General features: G+C 35.6%; 1 protein-coding gene across 10 annotated transcripts in view; it reads right to left on the bottom strand.

Annotated features, from left to right (window-relative positions):
* NAALADL2 (N-acetylated alpha-linked acidic dipeptidase like 2) overlaps positions 1 to 26,117 on the bottom strand; it is a 444,279-nt gene that overhangs the window by 98,033 nt on the left and 320,129 nt on the right. For 9 of the 10 annotated variants that reach the window (XM_071812576.1, XM_071812575.1, XM_071812577.1 and 6 more), the window contains 4 exons: positions 19,417 to 19,560; positions 10,938 to 11,030; positions 6,259 to 6,464; positions 4,643 to 4,762 (listed from right to left, as the gene is read on the bottom strand). In XM_071812576.1, coding sequence (XP_071668677.1) covers positions 4,643 to 4,762; positions 6,259 to 6,464; positions 10,938 to 11,030; positions 19,417 to 19,560 — 563 coding nt within the window. The remainder of the gene's footprint in view (positions 1 to 4,642; positions 4,763 to 6,258; positions 6,465 to 10,937; positions 11,031 to 19,416; positions 19,561 to 26,117) is intronic. The other variant, XM_071812581.1, reaches the window with a different exon arrangement.

The raw sequence follows: 26,117 nt of genomic DNA, 5'->3' as shown, positions 1-26,117 counted from the left end.
GACATTCATATTTCAAAACAAAAAAAATAATATACATATTTTATGCTTTTAACAGAATAACTTAACATTTTAATTTTATAAAGCTAGGGAAGCAGAAAGCTCAATTTATTAGAAACAATAAGATCACAGCATAAAAAGCAGTTCACTTGAATTCTTCCTTGCAAACCCTTTTCCCCATGGTTAACAGCAATAGTATTTTCAGAACATCAAGATGTACCAGTAGGTTTAAATGACTACCCACTGTCTGAATCAGCATTTATCTATTAAAACTGCTTAATTTGGAGGAAGAGTGAAAAATTATGCAACAGTGGACAAAGCAACATTCTATCAAAATAAAAACACTGTTAGTAGGTGCAAAGTACTTGCTGCAACTCCAAAATCAAATCCACCATTAAACGATACTTTGATTTTCACAGTGGAGAAGCAGCATCTTAATTAATTTAATAGAGCTGGCAACGAAGCATTGTCTATATTAACAGCATCCTTTTAATGTAGTTATGAATTCCTGAGACAGAAGTTCACAACATAAACTTCTGATTCTCAAGAGATTTTTTAAAATTTTCAACACAAATATAAAAAGTAACACCAGCAATCAATTATAACACTAAAAGCAGTAACAGATAAAGACTGAAAATTCATAGGGAAGTTATAATCTGTTATACAGGATACAACAAGCAATTTAAATAACATTTTAATGTTTTTTCTTTACAATCTACTGATATATGAGGCTTTGAGATTCACTATCAAATGCTGAAGGTAAAAAAAATAATGAGAAACACACAGAAACTGAAAGAAAATAATCAATGCTGACATTAACGTAAGATTGTTTTGTTTGTGCTTTTCTTTTTTTCTGTTTCAATCAAGAAATAGTAATAAGCATCTATGCAGAAGTTAATCTTTTGTTCTCCTTCAAAAAAGAAAAACAGTTTTCAGTCAATAGCACCACCTTTAAATGTCAGGATGTTTTATGCCTTTTACTCCATTAATAGAAACAAATACTGATAAATAGCATGGACCAACACTTGGTACACTCCTTTTTAATGCTTTTTTCCATGGAAGAAAGGAGCAGTAAGTTTTCTTGTGTTCAGCCATAACAGCAACCATGGAGTCTGATCAGCAGTGGTCATACAATCAGTGAAAACAGTAATTAAGTTATGTTTCGTAATAACTTTTTTACTTGTGAAATATCAATTATAGAAAAATTCATTAATGGCCTTATTTACATAGAATGAATGCCAGCATCAAACAAACCCAATTTACCAATGACACTCTGCCAGCAAATGGTGATTCACTAACTAAGCAAGCAAATTAACAATCATGTTCCTTACAAAATAATAGTAGGCAAAAATATAACTTGGCAGTATTTCCCTCTTGTTAATGTGGACGCTAATTAGCATAGTTATATTAAAAAGATTTGAATTAAATATGTCAAGGTCTCAGAATTGTTTGAATTCCTCTTTGCTTAATTAATCCAAATATTTAAATTAGCTTCTTCATGTAATTTGGTGTTTCAACCAGAATCCCACTGAATCCCACTGATAGGCACATAAAATTATTATTTGCAGACTGCTTACGTAGTTCCCTTTTAAAATCTGCAACTAAAATAGAGATGTAATTCCTCTACATAAAATATCTTTAGAAGTCACGGTCTCTGTTAATTAGCCAAGCACTTATCCTATTCTCTAACCTACCACCAGATCTCACATACTAGACAACTCATCAGGTTTGTGATTCTTCTTTTCATTGGTAAGCCTAGAATATTTATACAAACTACATTTCAGCTAAAACATCTTCCCTACTCTTCCCATAATTTCCAGAAATTAAGGAAAAAAAGTGTTTTAGAAGCTGCACTTGATCAGCAAGTGTCCAAACTTTCATTTTAGAAAAGCTGCGTATTTACAGCACAGAAAGTTAACCGTGTTGTATGCATTTGCCCATCATAGCTTGCCATTTCTCCACAGTTCTCCTTAAGCTATGGTCCTTGTAGCATTCATAGAGTGCTCCACACTTAGTGTGATTTTTACTCGAGATTTCTGTCACAGGAAATTTTTCATTGTTTTCCCTAGAAGTCTAACACTTCATTTTTGTAGGAATTTGTAACAAGCATTAATTGTCCCTAAGAGAACATTCTTCCTCTGTCTTACCCAGATGGAGTGCCCACAATTTTTGCACAAGAGTGAGCATTGAACAAAGTGGAACTGTTGTCCTTAGTGCGAACAGTGAACAGATCTTAGTCTCCCAACTCCTCAAAACAGCGTTGCAACTCTGGTTTGGAACAGGAAAAAAACAGTGCAAGCTGGTTTGCATTGTTGTGCTCTAAAAATGGGAGCCTGAGTTTTACCACTAAATCCAAAGATGTAGTGTGGTATCTTCCATGTATCCATAAATTATGGAGAGTTTCTATCTAACTAAACAAGACTGGCTATTTTCTCTTTTCATTTTAATACGGATTATTACTAATTCTAATTCCTGTTCTAAGAAACCTAATTTCAGAGAACTAAAATGATCCTTGTCTCTCATTGGAGCTTAAAATTAAGCACTTCCTTGTAACCTGCACCTGTTAACAAGGATCTCATATAAATGGAGTCACAATTTCTTCAAGATGAGATGAGTTCCAAAAAGTCACAGCTTGCCCCATTTGCACTATCATAATTTTGAGGTAATCTTGTAATTACATTGTCTTCTTGGCAAGTGCTGGAAGTAATATCAATATTCTTTATATCAGTCTTCCAGAGAAAATCTTCTAGACACGTGGAAAATTGTGAGTACCCCTGAGAACAAATGAAGATCTGTGCTGGGCTGTTCCATCACTGTCAATATACTTGACAGGAATTACGAAAACTAGCCAGCACCTGGAAGCAATAATTCCTACAAATCTTTTTAACGTCACAAACTGTATGAGAGTTGCATTAATTACAAATAATACAAAAAATAAAAGTATACTTCACATGCATTTCGTCCTTTCCTTTTTAAATGGGGCTTCAGGGTAAACACACTGAATGGATACAATCTTAACTTAGCCAGTAAAGAATCAGAGGTGAGATGGAGGGCATTTACTGGAAGAAAAAAATTAGTTAACTGACTGTTAACTAATTAACTGGTGCAAGGCGAGACTGCTAAGAGAGGTTGTGTCTGTACTACTAGATAGAATACAATTGTGATTCCAACAAGAATTACAAAATATTACATCACACTCAGCTGTGTGAAGAAATCAAGTGAAAAACAGATTTCCTTTGCTTTCTCTCCAAAACAGATGGCATGACTATAAGACTCTTACTAATATGATGTTTATTAGAATAAAATAATTAATTATAAAATAAATATATTAAATAATTAAAAGGGATAAATAGATAACAAAGAAAGCGTCTGCTGCACAGTTTACAGTTCTCAGATCACTGCCATGGATCACATTGTGAAGTCAAAAAAATAAAATGAGAAAAAAACAAATAGCTCACGGATCTAATGTAATAAATGTATTCCTTTAAATGGCAAATACCTGTTTTTATGGAGATAGGACTGCAAACAGCAATAGGCTAGCAAAAGACTAGCAACCTCTCAGAACAGTATTTTTTGCAAATACAGTATCTAAAACATAATAAAAGTTTAACTGACATATCCATAACACCTGTACATGCAAATATATAACATTATACATAATTTTCCACAATTAAAAACATTTTTTCTCCGAAAATAAATTATTTTGTGTTGCATTTTTCACAATATTTACACAGAATAAAGCAGATCCTTTCCATGAGGAAATTACCACATGATTACTGGATAGGAGAAGTGGTTAAAACACTGCTAAGAAGCAATTTGACTGATATAATTTTACTTTCTTAGTGGGAAAACAATTGCCAAGCAAGATCACTCTTAAACTCCATTTAATTCAAGACGCTATTTTGAGCAGTGTCTAGTACCAAATACTTCAGAGGCAAGTCAAAGAAACATCAGAATAACCCAATGAGTATTTGTGAAAGTCAAATTGAACTCTATGCACAGCATTTAAAACTTCTTATCCTTTAGTACATACCTTATATTATCTTCAATTCATTTTAAACACTAATAAATGCAGCAACCTCAGAAATGGCAATAAGGTCACTAGTTTAAAGCCTGCGTGCACTTAGACAAGCATAACTACAGAATGTTCTGACTGCAGATAGTTACAAGGGTATAGCAGAGCACTGAACCTGTCATTCTCACTTTAGACAATATTTATTATAGTAATATGCTCCCTGTGTGTCACGTTACATCTGGTAAATATACAGGTTTAAATGCAAATTGAGAAACAGTCTGGAAATATCATATTGGGAAGAAAAAGATATGTGCTTTGTGCTGAAGAATAAAAAATAAGTTACTTTATGGCTGACAAAAGGTGAAAAAGCTGTAGAGCATGCAAGTACGGTGAGACTTGGTACAATGAGCTGCTGAGATTTTATCCTTTCCACCCTCTTAAAGCAGCTTGTAATTTTTATAATAGAATTTAACTTCCTTACTTAGTAAAAACAGTTCATGTATATTTGTGAGGTTAAAAAACTTAAACAAAGCAACCCCCACCTATAGTTATCTAAAACCAACTGGCATCAAGGCGGTTAACCTTGTAACCTCATAAACCACATATGAAAGAAACTATTTTATTTCTAACCTCTGCTGCCAGTTGCTGAAGAGAAGGAGATGCAACAGGGTGTAAAGTTGTGTTGCCTCTGACTGGATTATGAAGGCTAACGTAGGCCACAACATTTCTTTGAAGAACTCTCTTGAGATCCTACAACACAAGCAGAGCAATGGTTATTACTATGCATTGTTCCAATTAAGATTTGTTTTGTACTTTCAGTTCCTTCTGTGAAAAACTGCACCTTGCATTTTTGTCTTCTATGATTCTTTAAGTATTACTTTACTACTACTTCTTACAATATGCTGTAAGAACTTCAAAGGATATCTTTCTGCTATTTCTTTACATAGCAGAAGTTATCATCCCATTTCACACATCATCTCAACAAAATGCAGACAAGCCCAGGAGGAATTAAAAATTACTACCTTGTAAGGGCAAAAATGAAAACATTACATACTGTGAAACATCATGAAGGTCTTTTAAACTTAACGCTTGACAGAAGACAAACTTTAAAAGCAATCATTACTAACAGTTAAATGGACTCACATTTTTAGAGACCAAATTCAAATTTGAATTGCATAACTTTTCCAGTATTTTTATTTTAGACTACAAAAAGAGTATGTACAAAATGTTTCAATTATTCTCTCTTTTCAAAAAATACCCCCTTTGTCTTCTCAGTAATGAATTACTCTTTGCATGAAGTGGTTCTTTATACTGAACAGAAGGGGTGTAATGCAATTACATCTGATGTAAAGCTGACTTGAGGTGGAACTAAACAAATTTTGCTTCCAGGCTGGGTCTTTGCAATTTGATTTTTTCAGTCCATCTTCTTTTTGAAGAATAATCATGTTGGAAGCATGAAACCTCAACAAGAGCTAGTTGTTTCTCCTGCATGATAAAAACCAATTAACTCTTCATTTTATCTAGTGTTTTAATTCAGCAGCCATGAACCTCTCTGGTAACTATTTCTTTAGTTTATCAACTGAAGTCTACTGTAAACATATTTGATCAACAATACTCTGATGAGGTGTTTTCTTTCAATAAGCTGATTTCTATTCTGTTGAACCTAAGAGTCCCAAGAATTGTCTGTGTCAGATTGTACCAAACTCCTTAGCACAAATACGTGAAAAGTGAATCAGCACAACCCATGAAGGCACTACAATGCTTATGTAATTAATGTAAAAGATGGTGCAGTCCTCTTCTTGTCATTCAGTGTGCTCTTGATTCAGTTGTCCCCACATTAAAACTTTCAACTAAAAATTGGTAACCGTTGAACTTTCAAGAAGCTGAAAAAACCCTTCTGGAGCCTAAGTCTTTTTTTGAGCTTTTCCTCCCTCCTCCAAACCCTGGTGATGCCCACTTTTACAATCCTCTACTGATTTAGGGAGGGGAGTCAGCTCACAAAGATGCTGTACATGCAACCTCCACAGCCATGGTAACATCTTGCAGTCTCATTATCACACACAGTCTGTTCCACAGGAATTGCCACTATAGACGTTTTCACTCCATTTGCTATGGAGTACATGAAGGCACATAGTTGTCACAAATTAGTTAGTGAACCATAATTTCTATGTAGTAATTTCATACTGTTTTAATGCTTTCAACAAAAGTAATCGTTATTTCAATGAGTCCTACTACAATTCTTTTACCTCCGCCCATTCATATGAACCAATGTTCCCAAATGATGTTCCTCCCCACGAACAGAAAACAATGGTCCGATCAGGTGTCCAGCCTTTCTTCACCTTCAACATCAAGGCTTGTAAAAATGCTGTGATGACTGCAGTGCTACTGGCCCATTCTTGTCCACCGTAAGTATTTAAACTGCTGTGATGACTACCAATGACGACATATCTGTCTGACATGTGAAAAAAAAGACAGAAAAGAGAATCTTTTTTCTTCTGGATACTAGCATTAAAATAATTTTTTAAAAACCTAAAAGATTAACTGTATTAGTAGTCTGTGATGTCATTAATACAACACAAAGCTGTCAACAAAAACATATGATCATGTGCAAGACAATCATAGAATATAAATGCATAAACTGTGAATACTACTTAAAAATAAACTAGTAAATAAATAAAGGTATATATTTTCCCAATTTAATTCCCGTGCCCTTGACTTCATTATTTGCTTATTGCTCTCTGTTAAAATCTGATATATACCATTTTTACAGTCAGGACTTTGCCATATAGATAACCTACTAATGTTCCATGCTCACATTAGAATATTATGAAAAAACACAAATTAATAAGCAGGAAGCTCTATCTTCAATACATATTAGTGTTCAAAGAAGAAAACAAAAGGTGTGGTAAGTACAATGAGAAACATGGAGAAAATACATAAAGTATCAGTACTCCCTCACCTGGAAGACTCTGTTCAGTGTTCACCACCCTATCTCAAAAAAGACATTGCAGAAACAGCAGTTGAGAAGCTGGTAACCAGAACGGTTAGATATCAGGACTTAGACTTCCATGTAAGGAGACACTGAAAAGACCTGGATTGCAGGTTTAGAGAAGAGACATGACAGAGGAATAGAGATAATGAATGATACAGAAACGGTAAGTCAGACCTAGCAATTATGATGATAGTGGAAGAAAGTATTTTATCAAATGAAAGGCAAGAAGTTTCAGCCTGAAACAGAGTATGACTATGGTTATCCAGAAAAAAAAACACTTTTTTTTTTTTTTTCTTCAGAGAAATGGCATAATACATAATCTAAATACTAACTCACAAGTGTAAAGAACCTTATTCTATTCCAAAAGGATGATGTGATACGAAACAACATGAACAACTAGTGTGACTGGTGCATGTCAAGAAGTCTAAGGAGAGTTATGCTGAATGACTTATAAAATCCTATTAGACCTTCTGTGTGAGATGAATTCCCAACCAAAGTATTTTTGACGCATTGTGTTCTGGTATTTAGTGAAGTCTTTCTGGTCTAGATCTAGACTTTTAAATGTTTTTTTTTCCATGTTTCAGGATACTGATAGAGAACAGAATAGATATCAAGTGATGTGAGATCCACAATTATCTCTGGGTGTCATTTGGGTTTCAAAAAGTGCAAGAGGTTTTCATTTGCTAACAGTATTCTTTCTTTATTCATTCTTCACTGGAGTCAGTACACTGGAAGGCAGCAACACAGAGGTGGTAAAATGCCCATGTTATATATTGCTTATAAAATTAAATATCTACTCCTCAATATTTTTTTTGCAGTAACTGCTGCCTAGAAACGATTTTAACTGAACACCAACATACTTTGGTTATAAAACCATTCTCTATCAAACTTGAATTTTACCATTTGTTCAACAAAATACACGGCAATGTATTTTATGTGGAATCAAAAATGCTTTACGAACAGGGGATCCGTGATCTCATTATAACAAAATATTTCCAATCAACTGCTTGGGGCTGTATAGGCACGTAAATTAAAATTTCCTTCTAAAAGCAGATACGCAGAATGCAAATTTAAGTGGATATAATAATTTAATGTAGCAAAATGCAATCTAAATCACATAATTTTGCAGACTGTGTGTGGCATCATGAGATCACAGAATCACAGAATGGCTAGCACTGGAAGGGACCTCTGGAGATTATTTAGTCAAACCCACCTCCTAAAGTAGGTTCACCGAGATGTTTCATTACAGTGAAACACTCATTCACTGACAGTGAAAAAACATAGGATCTTCAGCTCACTTAATGTTAGGAACTAGGGACAGAAATTAATGGCCTTACAGGCTTCTAGGTCATTAGAGGATGTGCCACTAACACAGGGTGATCAGAAAGGATCAGTGCTTGCCCCGCGTTATAACCTCTGTGCAATCTGTGAACAGTGTTTGTGAAGGGGAGTGGAAAGAGATCTGATATAAAATAGTATCGGACATTTTGATGGAGAAGAAAGCTGCAAGCAGCAACTTACTGTAGGAGATGCCAGCTGAACGAACAGGGGTAAAATATAACAGCTGGTGCCTCCCTTGAAATACTTCATATTTGCACATCTCTCGCTCTTGAATAGAGGCAATACCCTGAAGCATATGACTATACAAAAAGCACAGGAGAAAAGATGGCCATGCTTACAGAGGCAGCAGCTGCCCTTTCTCATAGTCATTTGCTGAACACATAGAGAAAGCGATCATATGGTAAGAAAAAAGAGAAAGAGAGGACTAAAGATAGAGAAAAAAATATGTATCAGATACTTTTAAAAGTGGTAAGATGGGACAGTGTTCAGGGTGGTGATGGGCGGGATAACAGGGATTTACCATTAAAACAAGTGACTTTATGCTGTCTTATATTGTTATACATCTCATTTTCAATCATGTCCAAGAGAACTACAAAATCAGTGTTATATTTTTCAGGTTTTAAAAGGGTAGCAGCTATTGTATGTCTCCTGCTTCTAAATCTTTTAATATCTTGGTTGGATTTCAGATGCTCATTGTTACTCCTCAGATCAAATGTCAAAAATGTCTGTGTGTGTGTTAGGAAGTCTTTAAGCAAAACAAACAAACACCCAAACAAAAGCAGCCAACCAAAAAACACCCCAAAAAAACAAAACCAAAAACAACCAAAAAAGCCCACAACCAAAAAAAACACCCTTGGTGATGCTGTGGTCTTTCCTTAAGCACTAAAGATGCATGAAACTAGCAAACTCCATCAAAATGACAGAGAATCAATGCCATGAAAACATCAAGCATTCAAATCAGTTGAGATGGTGTGGCTATAGTATCAACTAGGAAAAAGCAGAGAAACAAATAAAAGTTTAACAATGATTCTGTACCAAATGTGCATGACAGGCTAAACTTTTACCCAGCCTTGTTCAGCAAGACATTTACAGGACAAACCGCTGGCATTTGAGTAGTTCTCCTGACTTCATTTCAATATATATTCTTAAATTCTTAAAGTTAAGCATATACTGATACACGTTTAAAAAACAGCTTTTTAGTCAGAATACAATAATATGATGAAAGTTTCAGGTGTAGAGAAGATAAAGAATTTATGAAACATAAACTGAAATTTATTAAACATAAACTGATACAAGCTTCTTATTTCTTGTGTTGCTTCTGTTTCGGCAGACAGTATGTCTAAACATGGCTGTTTCTGCCTCTGAAACTCCACAACAGCTATTGCAAAACATTAACAATAGCAGACTAGTAACTTCGAAGTCTTGAAGGAAATTAAACCCTATACTGAAATTAAATTCCCTGTGCCTTTTTTTTTTAAACAAACAAACAAACAAGCAAACAAACCAGCAAACAAACCAACCTCTTCTAGTGAAAAGTACAGCATTCATCACACAGAAAACTAAGTCATTATTTCAGGAATAAACAGTGCCGCCTTCATTCCATCACTTAAAATATGAAATGACTGGCCCATTTCCTAAGAGACTTTAGATAAATTTGCAGCCTTTCTTCTGAACCTAATAAAAAGAGTATAAAGCAAGGCAAATGTGATGATGTTTTGATCATGGCATCTGTACATTAGGAATTGGACTGGGTCTACACACTTTGCAGCTTGTAAGAGGCCAACAACAATGTTCATTCATGTTGCAGAAACCCTTCAACTTTTATTCAAATACACTTGTAGACAGAATAAACTCAAAACGTTTTTCATTTCCGTGAAGTCCTGATTATTGTATTATCTATATACAGCATCAAAGGAGGGAGGGGGTTTGTGGTTTATGTCACAGTTGCACTCAGAAGCTTACTGTTTAATTCTTAGAGATACAGAACAGTAATTATTATTCCTAGCTGTGTATAAAACTAGCTTAAGGAATGATTGTAACACAAAAAAAAGGCTGCAGCAAGTGTGATTAATATCTTAGTCACACATTTTTGTACAGTATAATCACATTTGATATTAGATTCTTAACTAAGTCATTGATCATGCTGCTCCACACCTTCGTTTCAATGAGACACCTGAAGTTCTGGACTTGAAGCATAGAGTTTATTTATCTCAAAATTCTGTTGGTATTAGAAAAAAATCAAAACCTTTTCTGAAGTTGTATAGACAGCTTGCATAGTGATTCAAATAATGCAATACAGTACACTTTCAAACTAAAACCAACATAGTTACTTGGTATAAAATACGAAAACTCTCTATGGTCTACGTGTAATTCCTGCTTATTGAGAAAAAAACAAAACATATATTTTAACTGTAATATCCCCTTGAGCTCATTTTCTGTTTAACCCTTATGTTCTTTTTTGTCAAATCACAAAATGACTAGAAAGGTGCTCTCCTTCCTCTGTATCAGTGTGTTATTTGGCAAAATAGGACCCTGATCCAAGCTATGACTCCCAGCCATCATGAAACAAATAATCGATATAGGGCTACTTACCAGGAAATACAGTTCCTTTTAAATATCCAATAACATTAGAAATTGTCTTGTAAGTTGTGACTGACTGAATATTCAGACTGATTATTTTTTTGCCTGTCAAAAGATAAAAATAAAAATAAAAAAAGTTAAACTTGTTTATCCAGTCAAGAAATCTAGAGGTGACGATATAAGTTCCCCATACATTAAGAAATAAATAATAATTTTTTAAAAAATAAAAACAAAGAAAAAAGGATACTGAAGAGGAACTAGAGATTAAAACAAGTAATATTACATTATTTCTTTAGTTGCAATTTAGCAGTCAGGTTCAAAGCTGGAATCTCAAAACAGATCTCTATGCCTTGAGTTAAAAGACCATTCATTTCACCCAAGAAATGCTGCCAGAATACACCAGAAAAAAATAAAAAGAGTAGGATTTACATAATTCTGTGATAAGGAAATTTGTCTTAATCTTTATAGGTTTTTCTCATCTGATCCTTCGCCCAAGTCAATCTTCCAATAACATTCACAAAATTATACCTGGTTCACATTGCACTATTCTTCTGGAGTAAACTCTCTATGCTAAATGAGATGGGAAAATTTAGGTAGTTACTGATCACTTTGCCAACATAGCCTTTGGTGATAACCTTGTGAATTTATGCCAACAGAAGACAGTTTTTGTTGGTTTAGCTGGTATCGACTGAGGAAATGGTGTAAATACATCGGCAGGAAAATTCCAAGACCTGCCAACATATGAGATTTGCCAGTACTGCTACGTCAGTTCAGACAGGATACAGCCAGAGAAAAGTAAACGTCTGAGGTAAAAGAGGTTAGAAAAAAGAATTGTCCTTTGCTGAGAATGACTGTTATTCCCTTTGTCCCCCGGGTGGGACAGACCAACCACACTAACTCCTGCAGTTTGTGGCATGAGAAACAAAATAACTACAGGGAGCTGCTGATAACTTTAAAATGTTTCATTTTCATTATAATAGGCTGCATTAATATTCATCTCATCTGAAAGGTCATGACTTCTATGTAAGAAAAGTGGAAATGTCTTAAACTGTTTTAAGTTAAATGCTTGCAATTGCCTGACAATACCCAGGGTGTCACCCAAGACCTTCAGGGAGGATCTCTGACCTCCAGCGTCCTGCACAACCCCACAGCAGACCTGTGTTTGAAAGCATCTTGGAACCAGAATTCCTTCAATGTCCATATCCCAACTGTCACAGACCAAAATTAAAACATTCCACTGATCATTTTGTTCTCTATCTTCTAGGCTATTATCCTCCCACAGATGTATTTCCAACAGTTTGTTTCCCAAGATGTGCAGAACAAGCAAGTGGGGAGTTTACTGCAACATGTAAAATAATATATCTCTACGATACTGTTCTCCAAGGTTCATTTGCTGGCACTTCATCTGGTAAATTTACTTTAAAATTCTCTTAAAATAAAATCCAATAGATTTTCATTCACTAGTCTTCATGGATATTTGAAAGAAAGCAAACCAACTGCTAGGATCTTTCTTTGTTTAAAAAAAAAAGGTACTAACAATATTTTTCTACTTTATACTCAGACAGAACCTTCTTTGTTATCAATAGATGTGTCCTCTATGTGGCAACTCTGATTTTGCTAGAACACCACAGTAAAAAAAAAAAATGCAAGTCAAGCATAGTCAGTTAAAAATAAACTACATCACATTATTTTGCAATAATCAATCACAGCAACTTCATATTTTGATCTGTTGTGCATATGTTGGGGTTTCAGCCATAATTAACTTTCCCCTCCTGAAGGACATTACTGTAAGGTTTACTCACACTACGTGGTGATGAATTAATGTTCTATAAATCTATAGATATCATTCTAGAACTCTTAAAAAAAATATTTCATTTAAAGAAATATTAATTCAAAGAGTTCCCAGCACTGTACTGTCACCTACATTCTTTTTTTTGGTCTTTTAAAGCAATGCGAAAATAGCTCATGACATCCATGTTGACAAAACAGCTTAAATTTAATCCATATTACTCAAGTTACCTCTTGCTGTGGTTTCTCACCACAACCATTCTAGAATCATAGCATCATAGAACTGTTTTGGTTGGAAAAGACCTTTTTCAAGCCAAACCCGATCTCCTTTCTTTTTCTAACCTTACAATACTTTAGATATATGTTTCTTTAGGCCTCACTTCAGATAAAAATAAGATAAATCCTTTTGAAGACAACTGACAACTATTTTCCCTTAGTCAACTTCAGCTATCCAGTCTTCAACTGTCAATAAAGAAATAGAAAATTAACTTCTGGCAATACACACATTCTGGAATCAGATATTTGAGTTAATAGCCATGAAACACAGTAGTCAGATTACAGAGATTTGGGCTTAAAGGCTTAGAACACCAGATGAAAAGGCTGAAAGCACTCTTCAGAGTATAGAGCAGAAGTGAAATTTAATCCCCTTTTAACAGTTGTGACAACAAACCTCTATTCCTAATGCTGTCTTTTAAAGATCTCGACAAATTTATCTCTTTTTTTTCTGTCCTGCAGTTTCTAGAAAACTATGAGGAGAGTTTAGCTTAACATTATTTGAGATGTACTTTGAGGTTACATATGCCAAAAGCCACTTCTGAAATAGAAGAACAGAAAAGTATTTATTGCCAATATTTTTATTTTTTTCTTGAATTGAAATATGTAAATTGTCTCATACCAAATGACTGCCTTCTCCTCTCACAACTACATAGTTATTTTTAGAAATGCATGGTTATTTCCTACTCATTTGATTGACAATTTTAGAACTACAACTCACAGCCTGAAAAATTATTTATGTTCTATTTCTTTTTTTGCTTTTAACCTTATCCCAAGCTCATACCAACACAGAGGAATGTAAGTTTTATCATCATTTTCAAACATGTTGGTTAAATTCTTGAATCTTGATCGTACTAAACACCTATGATCAGACATTTTTCTGAGCATTCCTTTGAGTACTAGATTTTAAAAAGTATCATTACGGACTCAGGTTTGAAAATTGAACTATTTGACACGATGTTTGCTACTCATATACAAAAATGGCCCTACATGCACATTTAACTCCACAGTAGAAGCATCATGTACCAACTGAATTCATGCATTTTGATGACATAGTTCTTGGATCATAAAACCAGAAGTTATCCAAGAAGACTGCAGAAACAAGGTACATTGAATAACTCCAAGCAACCAAGTTTTTAACATGAATATAATTCCTGCTGAAATCAACATAAACCACACCTTACATTATGCTCAAATAACTCCATTGCTATCTTTTTGAGCACACAGTACCAAGTTTTTCAGACACCCCTGAAGGCTAAAAATTTTTTAAATCATGAAAACTACAGTTTTCCTAAGTTATATGCCTTAAGACTTTAAATAATATCAAATACCACAGAACATGATGATACAGTAAGAACTGCACTCATTGTAGAAACACCATAAGCTATTTACATACAACGAATAATTAAATATGTCACAGATTTTTTATATTCTATTGGTGATACTGTGCAGAATTATTATGGACTGGTACATAATATTTGGAATATCCTGCTAAATATATCAATATGACAAGTATACATTAAAACATATGTAACTGCAGATTTTGCTGTCATTCGAAACAAATGCTTCATTTTCATTAGCCATTTTCCAGAATAAATTAGTAACACTCCATACTACTACTGCCATACCAGCCTGCCCAGTTAATGGGCTTTTGAAATCTTACTGGACTGTGAAAAATATATTTTAGTTAGTTCTCAGTATTTCATCATGTCAACTTAAGTGCAAAACCTTATCTACTCCACATTTTAAACCAGTTTTCAATTAAGTTCAAATATAGGACTTTAAATGAAGAAATGTAAACATCATAAGCATTTTATGCAACAATATAACTTTAATACCAAAAATACTATATGCAACATAACTTACATATTCCAAAAAGCAAATCAACTTATAAAATAGTATATATTTAATGATTTAAGTATTATCTCTGAAAAAAATCTTGTGCAACAGCATCAAATTGGATAAGTAAAAATCAATAATTAATCTATAACAATGTACAGTATTGTTGAATTATAAAATTATTTGTGCAGGAATATGTCAAAACTGCTAGACAAATGTCCCTGTAACAAAATCCTTAAACAATACACAATCTAGATTCAGTCTCTTTCAAATCTAATATCCATAATTTTTTTTCCCTACTAGATTTTTATTTGATTAACCACATATATTGGCTACTAAAAATATACTCTCATTTTTAAATGGATATTCATGGGCCAAGTCTTGAGAAACGGGAGAGCTGCCTGAGGACTGGAGGAAAGCAAATGTCACTCCAGTCTTCAAAAAGGGCAAGAAGGAGGATCCAGGTGACTATAGACTGGTCAGCCTCACCTCCATCCCTGGGAAACTGATGGAACGACTTATCCTTGGTGCCATCTCAAGGCATATCAGGGATAAGAGGGTCATTAGGGGCAGTCAACACAGCTTCACCAAGGGGAAGTTACGCTTGACCAACCTCATTGGCTTTTATGAGGATGTAACAAGATGGATGGATGATGGCAGAGCAGTGGACGTGGTCTACCTTGACTTGAGTAAGGCATCTGACACAGTCTCCCACAGCATCCTTACAGCTAAACTGAGGGAATGCGGTCTGGATGACCAGGTAGTGAGGTGGACTGCAAACCAGCTGAAGGGAAGAAGCCAGAGAGTCGTGGTCAAAGGGGCAGAGTAGTTGGAGGCCTGTATCTAGTGGAGTGCCTCAGGGGTCAGTACTGGGGCTTGTATTATTCAATATATTCATCAATGATTTGGACAAGGGAATAGAGTGTACTATCAGCAAGTTTGCTGATGACACGAAGCTGGGAGGAGTGGCTGACACGCCAGAAGGCTGTGCTGCCATCCAGCGAGACCTGGACAGGCTGAGGAGTTGGGCGGGAAAAAACTTCATGAAATATAACAAGGGAAAGTGTAGAGTCCTGCATCTGGGTAGGAACAACCCCAGGTTCCAGTATAAGTTGGGGAATGACCTATTAGAGAGCAGCACAGGGGAAAGGGACCTGGGGGTCCTGGTGGACAGCAGGATGACCATGAGCCAGCACTGTGCCCTTGTGGCCAGGAAGGCCAATAGCATCCTGGGGTGTATTACAAGGGGGGTGGTTGTAGGTCGAGAGAGGTTCTCCTGCCCCTCTACCCTGCCCTGGTGAGACCACATCTGGAATAATGTGTCCAGTTCTGGGTCCTTCAGTTCCAGAAGGACAGGGAACTGCTGGAGAGAGTCCAGCGCAGAGCAACAAAGATGATTAAGGGAGTGGAGCACCTCCCTTATGAAGAAAGGCTGAGGGAGCTGGGGCTCTTTAGTTTGGAGGAGACTGAGGGGTGACCTCGTTAATGTTTACAGATATATAAAGGGTGAGTGTCACGAGGATGGAGCTAGGCTCTTCTCGGTGACAATCAATGATAGGACAAGGGGTAATGGGTTCAAACTGGAACACAAAAGGTTCCACTTATATTTGAGAAGAAACTTATTCTCAGTAAGGGTGACAGAACACTGGAACTGTCTGCCCAAGGAGGTTGTGGAGTCTCCTACTCTGGAGACATTCAAAACCTGCCTGGATGCCTTCCTGTGTAACCTCATCTAGGTGTTCCTGCTCTAGCAGGAGGACTAGAGTAGCTGATCTTTTGAGGTCCCTTCCAATCCCTAACATTCTGTGATGAGTCCTCAAGCTCAGTCTTGTATGGTCATTATGATGAAAAACCGTTTGTAAATTATATTCCACTAGACAGAATTACTATAAATACTCAAGAGGTTCATTGAAAAGGGATGATTTGTGCCTGACTGAAATCTACCAACTGGCAGATAATTTAAGGAAGAAACTTTACTGCAACATTGCAAGGCAGTTTTCTTCATATATATTTATAGGGGTGCTTCAGTTTTACAACAATCTTCATAATGTTGTAGCAAATATCTTAGCAATATCCTGTAAAAAAAGAAAACTTCAGAATGCACAGCTTGTCTTTAAAACTTCACTCTTACATTCCTCCTAAATGCCCATTTTCGTGGAAAAAGTTCACAGGAGTGCAGAATTTCAGATTAATGAGGATTAATAATGACGCACCATACTAAACAAAAAGCAAAACTAATTACTAACTTCAACTAAAATAAAGGTAATAACTAACTTCAATTCTCACTATTCACTTTGTAGGTTCTAAGTGTTCAATATATCTCAGATATTTCTCTCCATATCCTCCCACTCCCTCTGTCACATTATGTCTCTTGAAAACTGCAAGGCTAAGGGAAAAAAGAGGCAATGTGAGAAAACTATATATAAATGTTTAATCATTACTGATGAATCTGCTGTTCAGCTTTTTGAAACATACTGATGGCAGAATGATGATCATTTTATTCTAACAAATTTTAAGCCAACCAATCATCTGAATTGCTCATTCACCTCTTTCGGCAGATAAGTGATGAGCTCTACGTCAGAAGTGAAAACTCTCTCTTAAGCTTCTTCAGATCAACAGGAAGACTGCAAATTCAGCCTTCACTGTTCTCAGATGCATTGCTCTGTTCAGTATTTTCTCTTTAGCTATTAATATTATTATTAAATAGACAAGATACCTTATCATGATAACAGTCTTTTATCTCTTCCATTAAGGCTGCTACAGAACACTTCAGCACACTATGCTCCAGAACATCTATAGTTCCACCATTATTTCAAGACAAATTCTATAAAAACGCATTATAGAATTATGCAAGACTACTTATAGACCCTACTTGTTCAATAAACTAAAAACTTTAAAACAAAACAAAAAAATCTCACATAGACTACTGCAGTTCAGAAACTTTCCACGAAATCAAATGCAAGCTGTTGTGTTCACCCACAGTAAGCCAGATGTGGATTGGCTTTTACTAGTTTGTTAGCTTGGAATATTCTTTCTTTCCAGAAATATTCCACCACACAGAATTCCTGGCTTCTCAGGGAAATAAAACAAGACGCATCACACCTGGCACAGAAAAAGTAGAATAAGCAACCCTTCAGGTCATTCTGTCCTGCAGCTTCCGCACCAAGCTTTTTGAGAAAGAGACATAGTGCAGCCTTTTATCTTTCCAAAATGGATGTCACTTGCCAGCCCAAACTCATGCTTTCCTTTAGGCACTTCAGCTGTTAACAACTCCTGCAAGCCTAGTGAGCTTCACACATCCTATCTGGAATGGTTCAACACTTGTTCCTTCCACATTGACCTTTTCCCATCTACACAGTCTTTGTCTACTGGTTGTGGAGGAGATCAGTTCATCTTTAAAATTCTAATATCCAGTCAGCCGTGCATGGAGAGTAATAGTCCTGCCTAACCACAACAGCTTAAGCCATGAAGCATTAGATCTTCCTGCTTTATTTTAGTATGTGTAACTACAAATGCTAACACAAGTCATAAAATTAATCAACCTTTTTTATGACTTGTATTTTATTCCTATTCCACAATAACTTTCCAAAAGCAATAAATAAGTGATACAACACATACAGGATAGTACAATGGTTGCCCTTAAAATTTGCTTTTACTGTTCTCATCACAGGATACAGTGGTTAACTTAATTTGCCTCCCCTTTCCAGAGCCACTGCTTCAAATCAATTCATTTAAATAGGCATTATAATAAAACATACAATTTTTTCTGCCTTTTTTTTTTTTTTTTCTGGTGAAAGTTGGACTACTACAAAACAAAAATCAAAACAGAATTGCTGTTTAAACATGCATCCCGTCCAGAACATTATCTGGAAGGCATTCATTCCTTCATTGAAACATTGTGTAGTATCTTTGTTAGAAGGCTGTATTCTCACTTCCCCTCCCCCCCCCATCAGCAGTAAGTTGTTCAAGCAAGAATCTGTATGACTTTGCAGTATCTAAGAAGAGAAACTCTGAATGCATTCTTTGATTACATGTAGCTCTACTCAAGGTATTTTGTTCTTATCACTATGACCATTTTCTTGGTGAAACTTGGAAGAAAAGGTGCCTGAAGGTTGAGACAACAATACACTGTTTATTCTATAGCAGGTACAAACTAAGGAACACAGAAAGACATATCACTGTTTAGAATTATAGTAGAACAAAGACACAGAATAACTTTGATAGCACTCCTGGTGCCTTAATGTTAAAATCACGTTCTTAGTAGTACAACAAGGCCTAAACAAACCATACTGCAGCACTAACCAAATCTCCCTAGTGATGGTATCTAGATAAAGGTTGGTTTTAAATCTATATTAAAAATTAGAGCTTAATGCCTTATACTAAGAGGCTGCCTTTCCAGCCCCGCTAAAAAACTTCCATCTAACAGATTATGCGAGCATAATTTTTCGATCCTTCATAGTCTCTTCTAGAAAGCAGCTAAGCAAAACATAATCAGTGAAACCTCTTAGTTATATATAGTTATAGAATACAGATTTGGAGTCCTTCAAAAACATTTCATAGTTAGATGAAAAGATTATTTTAAAAGCATTACCTGTAGCTGGCATTTGGAGGGGTATACACTTATCTTTTTGAACAGTGTCCTCAGGTAAGGAAACAAGTTTCTTGGCAAGCACTGCAGAAACAGGTTGTACTAACAGTGTTGTGAGGTTCAGTCGATTTTGTCTGTAGCTTCCATCTTAAATGACAGAAGGACAACAGCAATTTAGTAAATTAAAATTAGAATATTTCTCTTCTGTATCAACAAAACAAAATAAGGAAATGTCTACAATACAGCTTAAAACAACTTATTTAGATAAGCAGTGGTTATTTTTTACTTACCTTACTGAAAAAAAAAAAATCCCTTCAAGAATACGTGCCACAAAATTACATGCACATATTATAGTTTTTCGGGCAATGGTTCCACAAGAAATAAACTGTCAATGAGTCCAAGTAGATATCAGATTGTGTATGACTTAAACACAACAAATTAAATTGGTGTGTAATTAAAGAAATCAGAGAAAAATAGAATTACTGATCAAGAATAACTTTCAAATTCAAGTAAGAACTGAACATAGACTTACAGGGAAGAGCAGACATTTAAACAGCCTGAAATCATGTGTAAGTGTCTGTCTGCACTGAATGATGCTACTACTCATAAGGCTGTTTGCTTTGGTAGGGATGCCAAAATGTTTAAATGCTACAGAAGTAGCGCTACCAAAACTGTTTGAGGGGCGAGCTATCGCACAAACAAGGTTTTGTGAGAACTTTGACAAGAAGCACACCAGAGAGGATGTACGTTGATGAAATACTGGCATCTTAATGAGATGTGATTCTTTGCATATACCAAAAAGCCTGGAAATCTGAATATACATCTTCCCCTTTTAAAGAATACAATCTGATGATCTCATTGACTCAAAGTGGGGTCAATGCAGCTAAGGCGACTATGGGTTATTTTATAAATGCAGGGGTTTTTCTGTGATCCAAGGTTGAAGGCTCAGCTGAAGGAAGTCTAGAATAATAGTGTACTAAACAAACATGTCAAATGGAAGAAGGTACAGACCAGAAAGCATCAGAATATTTCATTTACAGTTTAAAGATCTTAAGAAGAAACCTCACAATATCAGCAGATTCATACATACTTTAACTCCCTTTAACTGAAAATGGTGAGTTTCCATACACGACTGTCTCACATGCAAGTGTGGGAATGAGATTTCTCATGAGATACTTTGGGAGACCAAGTAACAAAACTGGGAAAAAAAAGCAAACTCTGCACATGGAAATGCTTTGAAGCACTTCAGGAAACAGTGCTCATCTGTTTTTCTCAACTATATCAGCTGCCCTAATAAAGCCATCACCTCTTCCCATGGAAAGGAAGACTCTTCTTGCAGACAAAAAGCCCACAATGCAAAAGGAGTGAAGATTCATAGCATGGGGCAGAAAACAGCTCCAGAGTAGCCTTCAAAACTCTAAAAGCCTTCCATTAGACCTGCCCACATTGAATAATTTCCAAACTTAGAACTAGAGGTTCAGAATTCAATGTTTCTCTCTTGAGACCTCTATGAAACAAATACCACATTTTCCATATTGACATGGAGGTTCTTCACAACCAGAAATCAACCTTCACATTCTGTGCGATTACAATCACAAAGGGAAGAAGCTATCAGAAATAGGCAGCATGCATTCTAATAAATTTCTATAAAATTGATATCAGGAGCATTGGTACTGAACCACAATATAAAAACATAAATCCACACGTATCCCCCTTTTGTTTTTATTTTTGTGCTAGAAGCTGTCAAGACTTCTTACAGTATGCCCTTAATCATAATGCAAAAATTGACCCAGGCTGTAACATTTAAATATGGGAAACAAACAAAAACAATCCCAAATCTGTCGTTCAGCTTTAATACACAGTGGAAGTTTTTTCAGTCTTCACTTTGAAATAATTAGACAAAAGTGGAAAGGTGAAAATGGTTCAAAACATGGTAATTTAGAAAAAGTTTGGTCTGATCAAAGTTGGGCAGGATTGAAAATCTCTCAAAGCTGTTACTTCAGTGAACTGATGGTAAAAATCAGTTTGCTCAAGCTTCGAGTGTCTGTTTTGGGAATCAAAAAGCATCCTAGAATGTCCAACAGAGATGTGTAACTGAGACATTGTCTTCTGTCTATTGTTTGTCAATCTGTAGATTATTATAGGAGCAATGAAACTCAAAACGTTCCAGATGAAAAGCATCTCTGCTTTCTCCATTTATCCACAACTTGAGCTTCACACCTGAATAAACTGTGAAAGATCAACTCTCAAGAACAATTTACAGGAGAAAATCTCCAATGTTTGAAAAGGCATAACTTCACAATATAAGACGGAGTATTGATGTATGAAGAAAAAAACAATAAATTAAAATACAGAAAGCAGGAGTTAAGTTACCTGGAAGAAAAACAGGAGGAATTCATAAAGAATTGCCTAGGCAGGTGGTAGAATTTCTAGAACTGAAATATTTTTAAAGAAAAGATTAAATAAAGATATGGTCGATCCCTGAGGCAAGGTGCTAGACTGGATGTCCTCTTGACATATTTTCCAGGCCCAATTTATAATTGATTCGCTAGTAACTGAACTTCCAAAACTATTAACTAAAAAGCAGTATTGGAACTAATTTAAAAAAAATGTTTTGAGGAAAAAAAACATGTAAGAGTTCCTTTTTCCCCCTGCCAGCCATTTATTAGTTTGCCATGAGAGTGCTTTGTTCAGGAGACCGAGGAACCTACCTACACATCATGATCAGGGTTCAAAAGTGAAAGAGTCAAGACCAGTCTCCCCAGTAAAGCATAGTTCATACTGAAAAATTTGGAGATTTCCAGGGCTGCTACTTAAAGCACAATCATTCAGTTTTTAAATACTCATGGGCTTGGTCCTGTACAGTGCAGTGAAACTTCATAAAGAAACCAAAGTACTGAAAGGACTTGGGGAAGTTCTTGCTCTTTCCCTGCTGGATGCCAGACTCCTTGGAACACACTGTGCTTTCAGGATCTGTGAGCACAACAAACGCTTTGAGAATAATTCAAATTTCAGATTTTGCTTGTAATGAAATTTAGTTTTATAGCATGAAAATCCTCCTAGAAAGAGAATTTCTTTCTTTATGCAAGTCTAACAATTTAACTGTGCCAGGCCCAAAACTCCTATTAATTTAAGGAAGACTCTAGAGAACATACTGGAATGTAAGAAGAAAAATATGCTAATCAATTATGAAGTTAATTTCAGTAGCACAAAAAGAGGCAATCTCTAGAAAGCTTCTGCATAGACAGTGAGAACTACATTCCTACATTTGCAGTGACTATGTTTTGTGTTTTCATTTACAATGCAAGCACAGACTTTGAGCATCAGTTTCTGTACTGCTCAGTCTGGGATACACAGTTATAACCTGGCGTTTCATCATGTTCTATCACTTAACTTACCGGTCTTAGTAAAATGTTCTGAGATTTCTGAAAAGATTTTGCTGGAAGAATTTAAGAGTGATACTTGTGTACCATATGCCACTCAGTTCCGGGCTAAGTACAATTTTACCATAATTTCAATGACTTTTGTCGGGGCTTAAAAATCAGAGCGTATGAAACAGAAGAGAATCAAAATGTCAAACTTCTCTAGTCAAAATGCTATTACTTTATCCACAGCTTCTTCAGTATTATTCAATTAGGCTTTTATTTCTTTTTCTCTAAAAATGTTTGTGCTATAAGAATCAACCTTCTGCTCATTTTTATTTAAATTCCAGATTGGACAGAATATTGTATTCATTGTTATCTGTGTACTAAAGTCACCTTCTGCCAGGATCTGATAAAACAAAACGTTAATATATAAAACTGTCTAAAAAGTTTACTGATAAAATTCATTGAAATAATTCCTTCTGTGACCTGAAACACTGTTTTAATGACGTCCTCCCTAAAATATGGAAAAAAGTAGTGTCTGACTGAACACTGAACCATAATTGTACATACCCACATCTTTGACTTTCTGCTGCATTAATAATAGAACAGTATTAGTTTTGAAATATCTGAAGTGAATGGCTCATTAATTTTTCACCTTAAGCTTAATAGAAATTTGACAAACAGTTTTATGCTGAGAAGAGACACTCCAAACAGGACTTCACAGCACACTGTGAGAATAAATTAGAGCGTAAAAGATAGAATAAAGTGCGTTTGGTCAAATAAGATGGTTCTGTCATTCAACTGCCTGAAGTAAATTGTTAGTTCAATGCATTTCTGTGAAAGAGGTATTCTTTCATTTGTGCATTCTCAGTGTATCTTCTGCACTGCCCTTTGTCAACACTTGATCTTGTATTAACCACGACAAAAACAAAGATTTATAAACTGATACATCATAGACACTTATATCATTTGTGCTTTAAACCTGTATACAGCTTGCTGATACATTCAGTAGCTGTGAGGTTTCCATTTGCTCTCATGAAGCCGGTTACAATGATTTCTTCATAATTCCCTGCAAAATCAGCTTATCTGTGGTATCCGTAGATGTATCTAAGGGACTGTGTAGTGCCTACTACAGGCAGACTCCATCAGTCAACTGGTGGTTCTAGGTACCAAAACCACATCCCTACTGTCAATCATCAATTCTGACATGCAGCAGCTATTTTGTCACATCTTCAGATACAGGTGCTTACAATACTGTCCATGAGCAGCATTTTTAAGACAGACATGATTCTTCCTCCTCAAAAAGTAGCCTTCAGTTAAGCCTTCATACCTTCAATTAACACTGCTAGACCAGGCTTGCACTGTCTTATTGGAGCATTATACATCAAATTAATTTCTTTTTGTTGCTGCTGTTTCTGTACATTGCATTTCCAATGAATAGTTCCACAAAGTAACAGCTTTTCCTGACAAATCCTACTGACTTCCTATATGCTTTTCAATCACGCTATTAGCATGAGGATAGTCATACTCATATGAAATAGCAAGTTCAAGCAGATTCTTAGAATACAGGTCTTGTCTAACCTCTGATATGAAATGTACCCATCTGCTACACCTCACAGTCACTGATGTATTTTTTTTCCTTCCTAAATTCTCTTTTTGAACATGGGAAGAAAAATAAACTGACTGTGGCTGTCACTTCTGGCTGTAAATGGTTACAGTGAGAATGTTGATGCAGAAAAAATGAAGCTGTTCTCCAAGCACTTACAAACAGGAAACTCTGGGAAAGCCCCACACCTGCTCAAGCATTTGGGACTTTGAACGTCAGATACATGTTTTTCTGCACATGAAGTCAACTGGAGAGCTCTTCTTCCATCTCTCCAAAGCAAAGAAAATAATGTTCCATGGAAACTGGTATTCTTAGTTACATGGACTGAAAATGGTGCTGATCGCCCTACAGTGCTTAAAATGCAACTCAGAATGGATTTTATTAATGGGAAGGAGAAGACCACAGCTTCAGACTTAGAGAGTATCTTGGGAGCTATAAGCTAAAAATATCAGCAAGGATAATAAAAATAACTGGTACAGAAAAATGTTACTGAAGAGAAGAGCAGAATGAGGAGCAGATGCCTATGGAGCAGAAGTGGTAACAAGCATTTTGCTGCTATGTCTTTATTCAGTTCTCTATGAACTATTCACCAGAATTACAGGGTGGAACATATGTCAATTTTGAAGTACTTTGCTTCAGTAGCCACTGGTAGCAATATGGAGGAAAAGGAAAACATTTGCTTCTCTTTTGTAAAAAAAAAAAAGATCTTTGAAGTTCTGCAACCAGGGATTTTAACAGCAGTCCCAACTAAGGGCTTTCAAAGCAGCTTTACAGGCAATGAAGCATGAGACGATGAACTGTTCTGCCAATTACAACGGCATTGTGGCAGTTTGCATTTCAGGATGAATGATTCACAAATGGATGAGGGTTGCTTAGAACTCTGTACTGATCTGAGATATGGGTGGGGAAGACAGCGTGCCTATAAAAGGTTTTTGCACATTTACAGAAAATAGAGAACTTAAAGGCAGCGAGGAACAATAAGTTACTAAGAGTAGTCAGAAAGTATATGAAAGACATTTTCAAATTTTTCTTTGCAGTTGTGATGGATAAAGAGACTTTTTTAGGAACACTTTAAAAAAAAATTCCACACCCTCACGATATCACAAGTTAACAAGAAGAGTTTCGAAGAAAAACAAGGATATCATACACCTGTGAGAAACTCCCAAGAGATACCAAGACCATACATTTATTGATATATATAAAAATACGTAACACTGTGGAAATAGTTTTGCTTTACAAAGTACATTCACTGTATTCTCTTTATATCGCATTTTATCAATGGAATGGATGCAAACCTGGATGTATATTACTCAAGACTGTCTCTTTAAACAGACTTCTGTTTTGCCTAAAAACAAAACTGGAAATTCTATAGCTGATATGAGAAGAAAATACACCTCTAGAATCTGCTGTCATCTTTTTCCCTCCCTCTCAAGAAAATGTGCTTAATGGATATGAAAGAGAAAAAAAAATGGCACCCCCCGCATCTCTTAGTGCAAATCACTTTTGTCTTACTGCCTACTTAATGTACTTTAAAAAATACTGTCAGTCTTATTTCTCCTTAAGAAAAATAGAATAAAAAATAACACATTTAGTTTGTAAAAGCAAAACTGTTTTGACACACTGTTGCAAAACCACCTCATTAATCCCCCTGTTCCCTTCTAAAAATATGTAATAAAATGGCAAAAAAATCCACAAAAACAAAAACCAAAAAACTCTTCATACTACTCCCACCA

Source organism: Patagioenas fasciata, chromosome 9 (assembly GCF_037038585.1).
Source record: "Patagioenas fasciata isolate bPatFas1 chromosome 9, bPatFas1.hap1, whole genome shotgun sequence".
NCBI classification, from domain to species: domain Eukaryota; kingdom Metazoa; phylum Chordata; class Aves; order Columbiformes; family Columbidae; genus Patagioenas; species Patagioenas fasciata.
The sequence above is the reverse complement of the archived record's forward strand: the minus strand, read 5'-3'. Positions and strand labels throughout refer to the sequence as shown.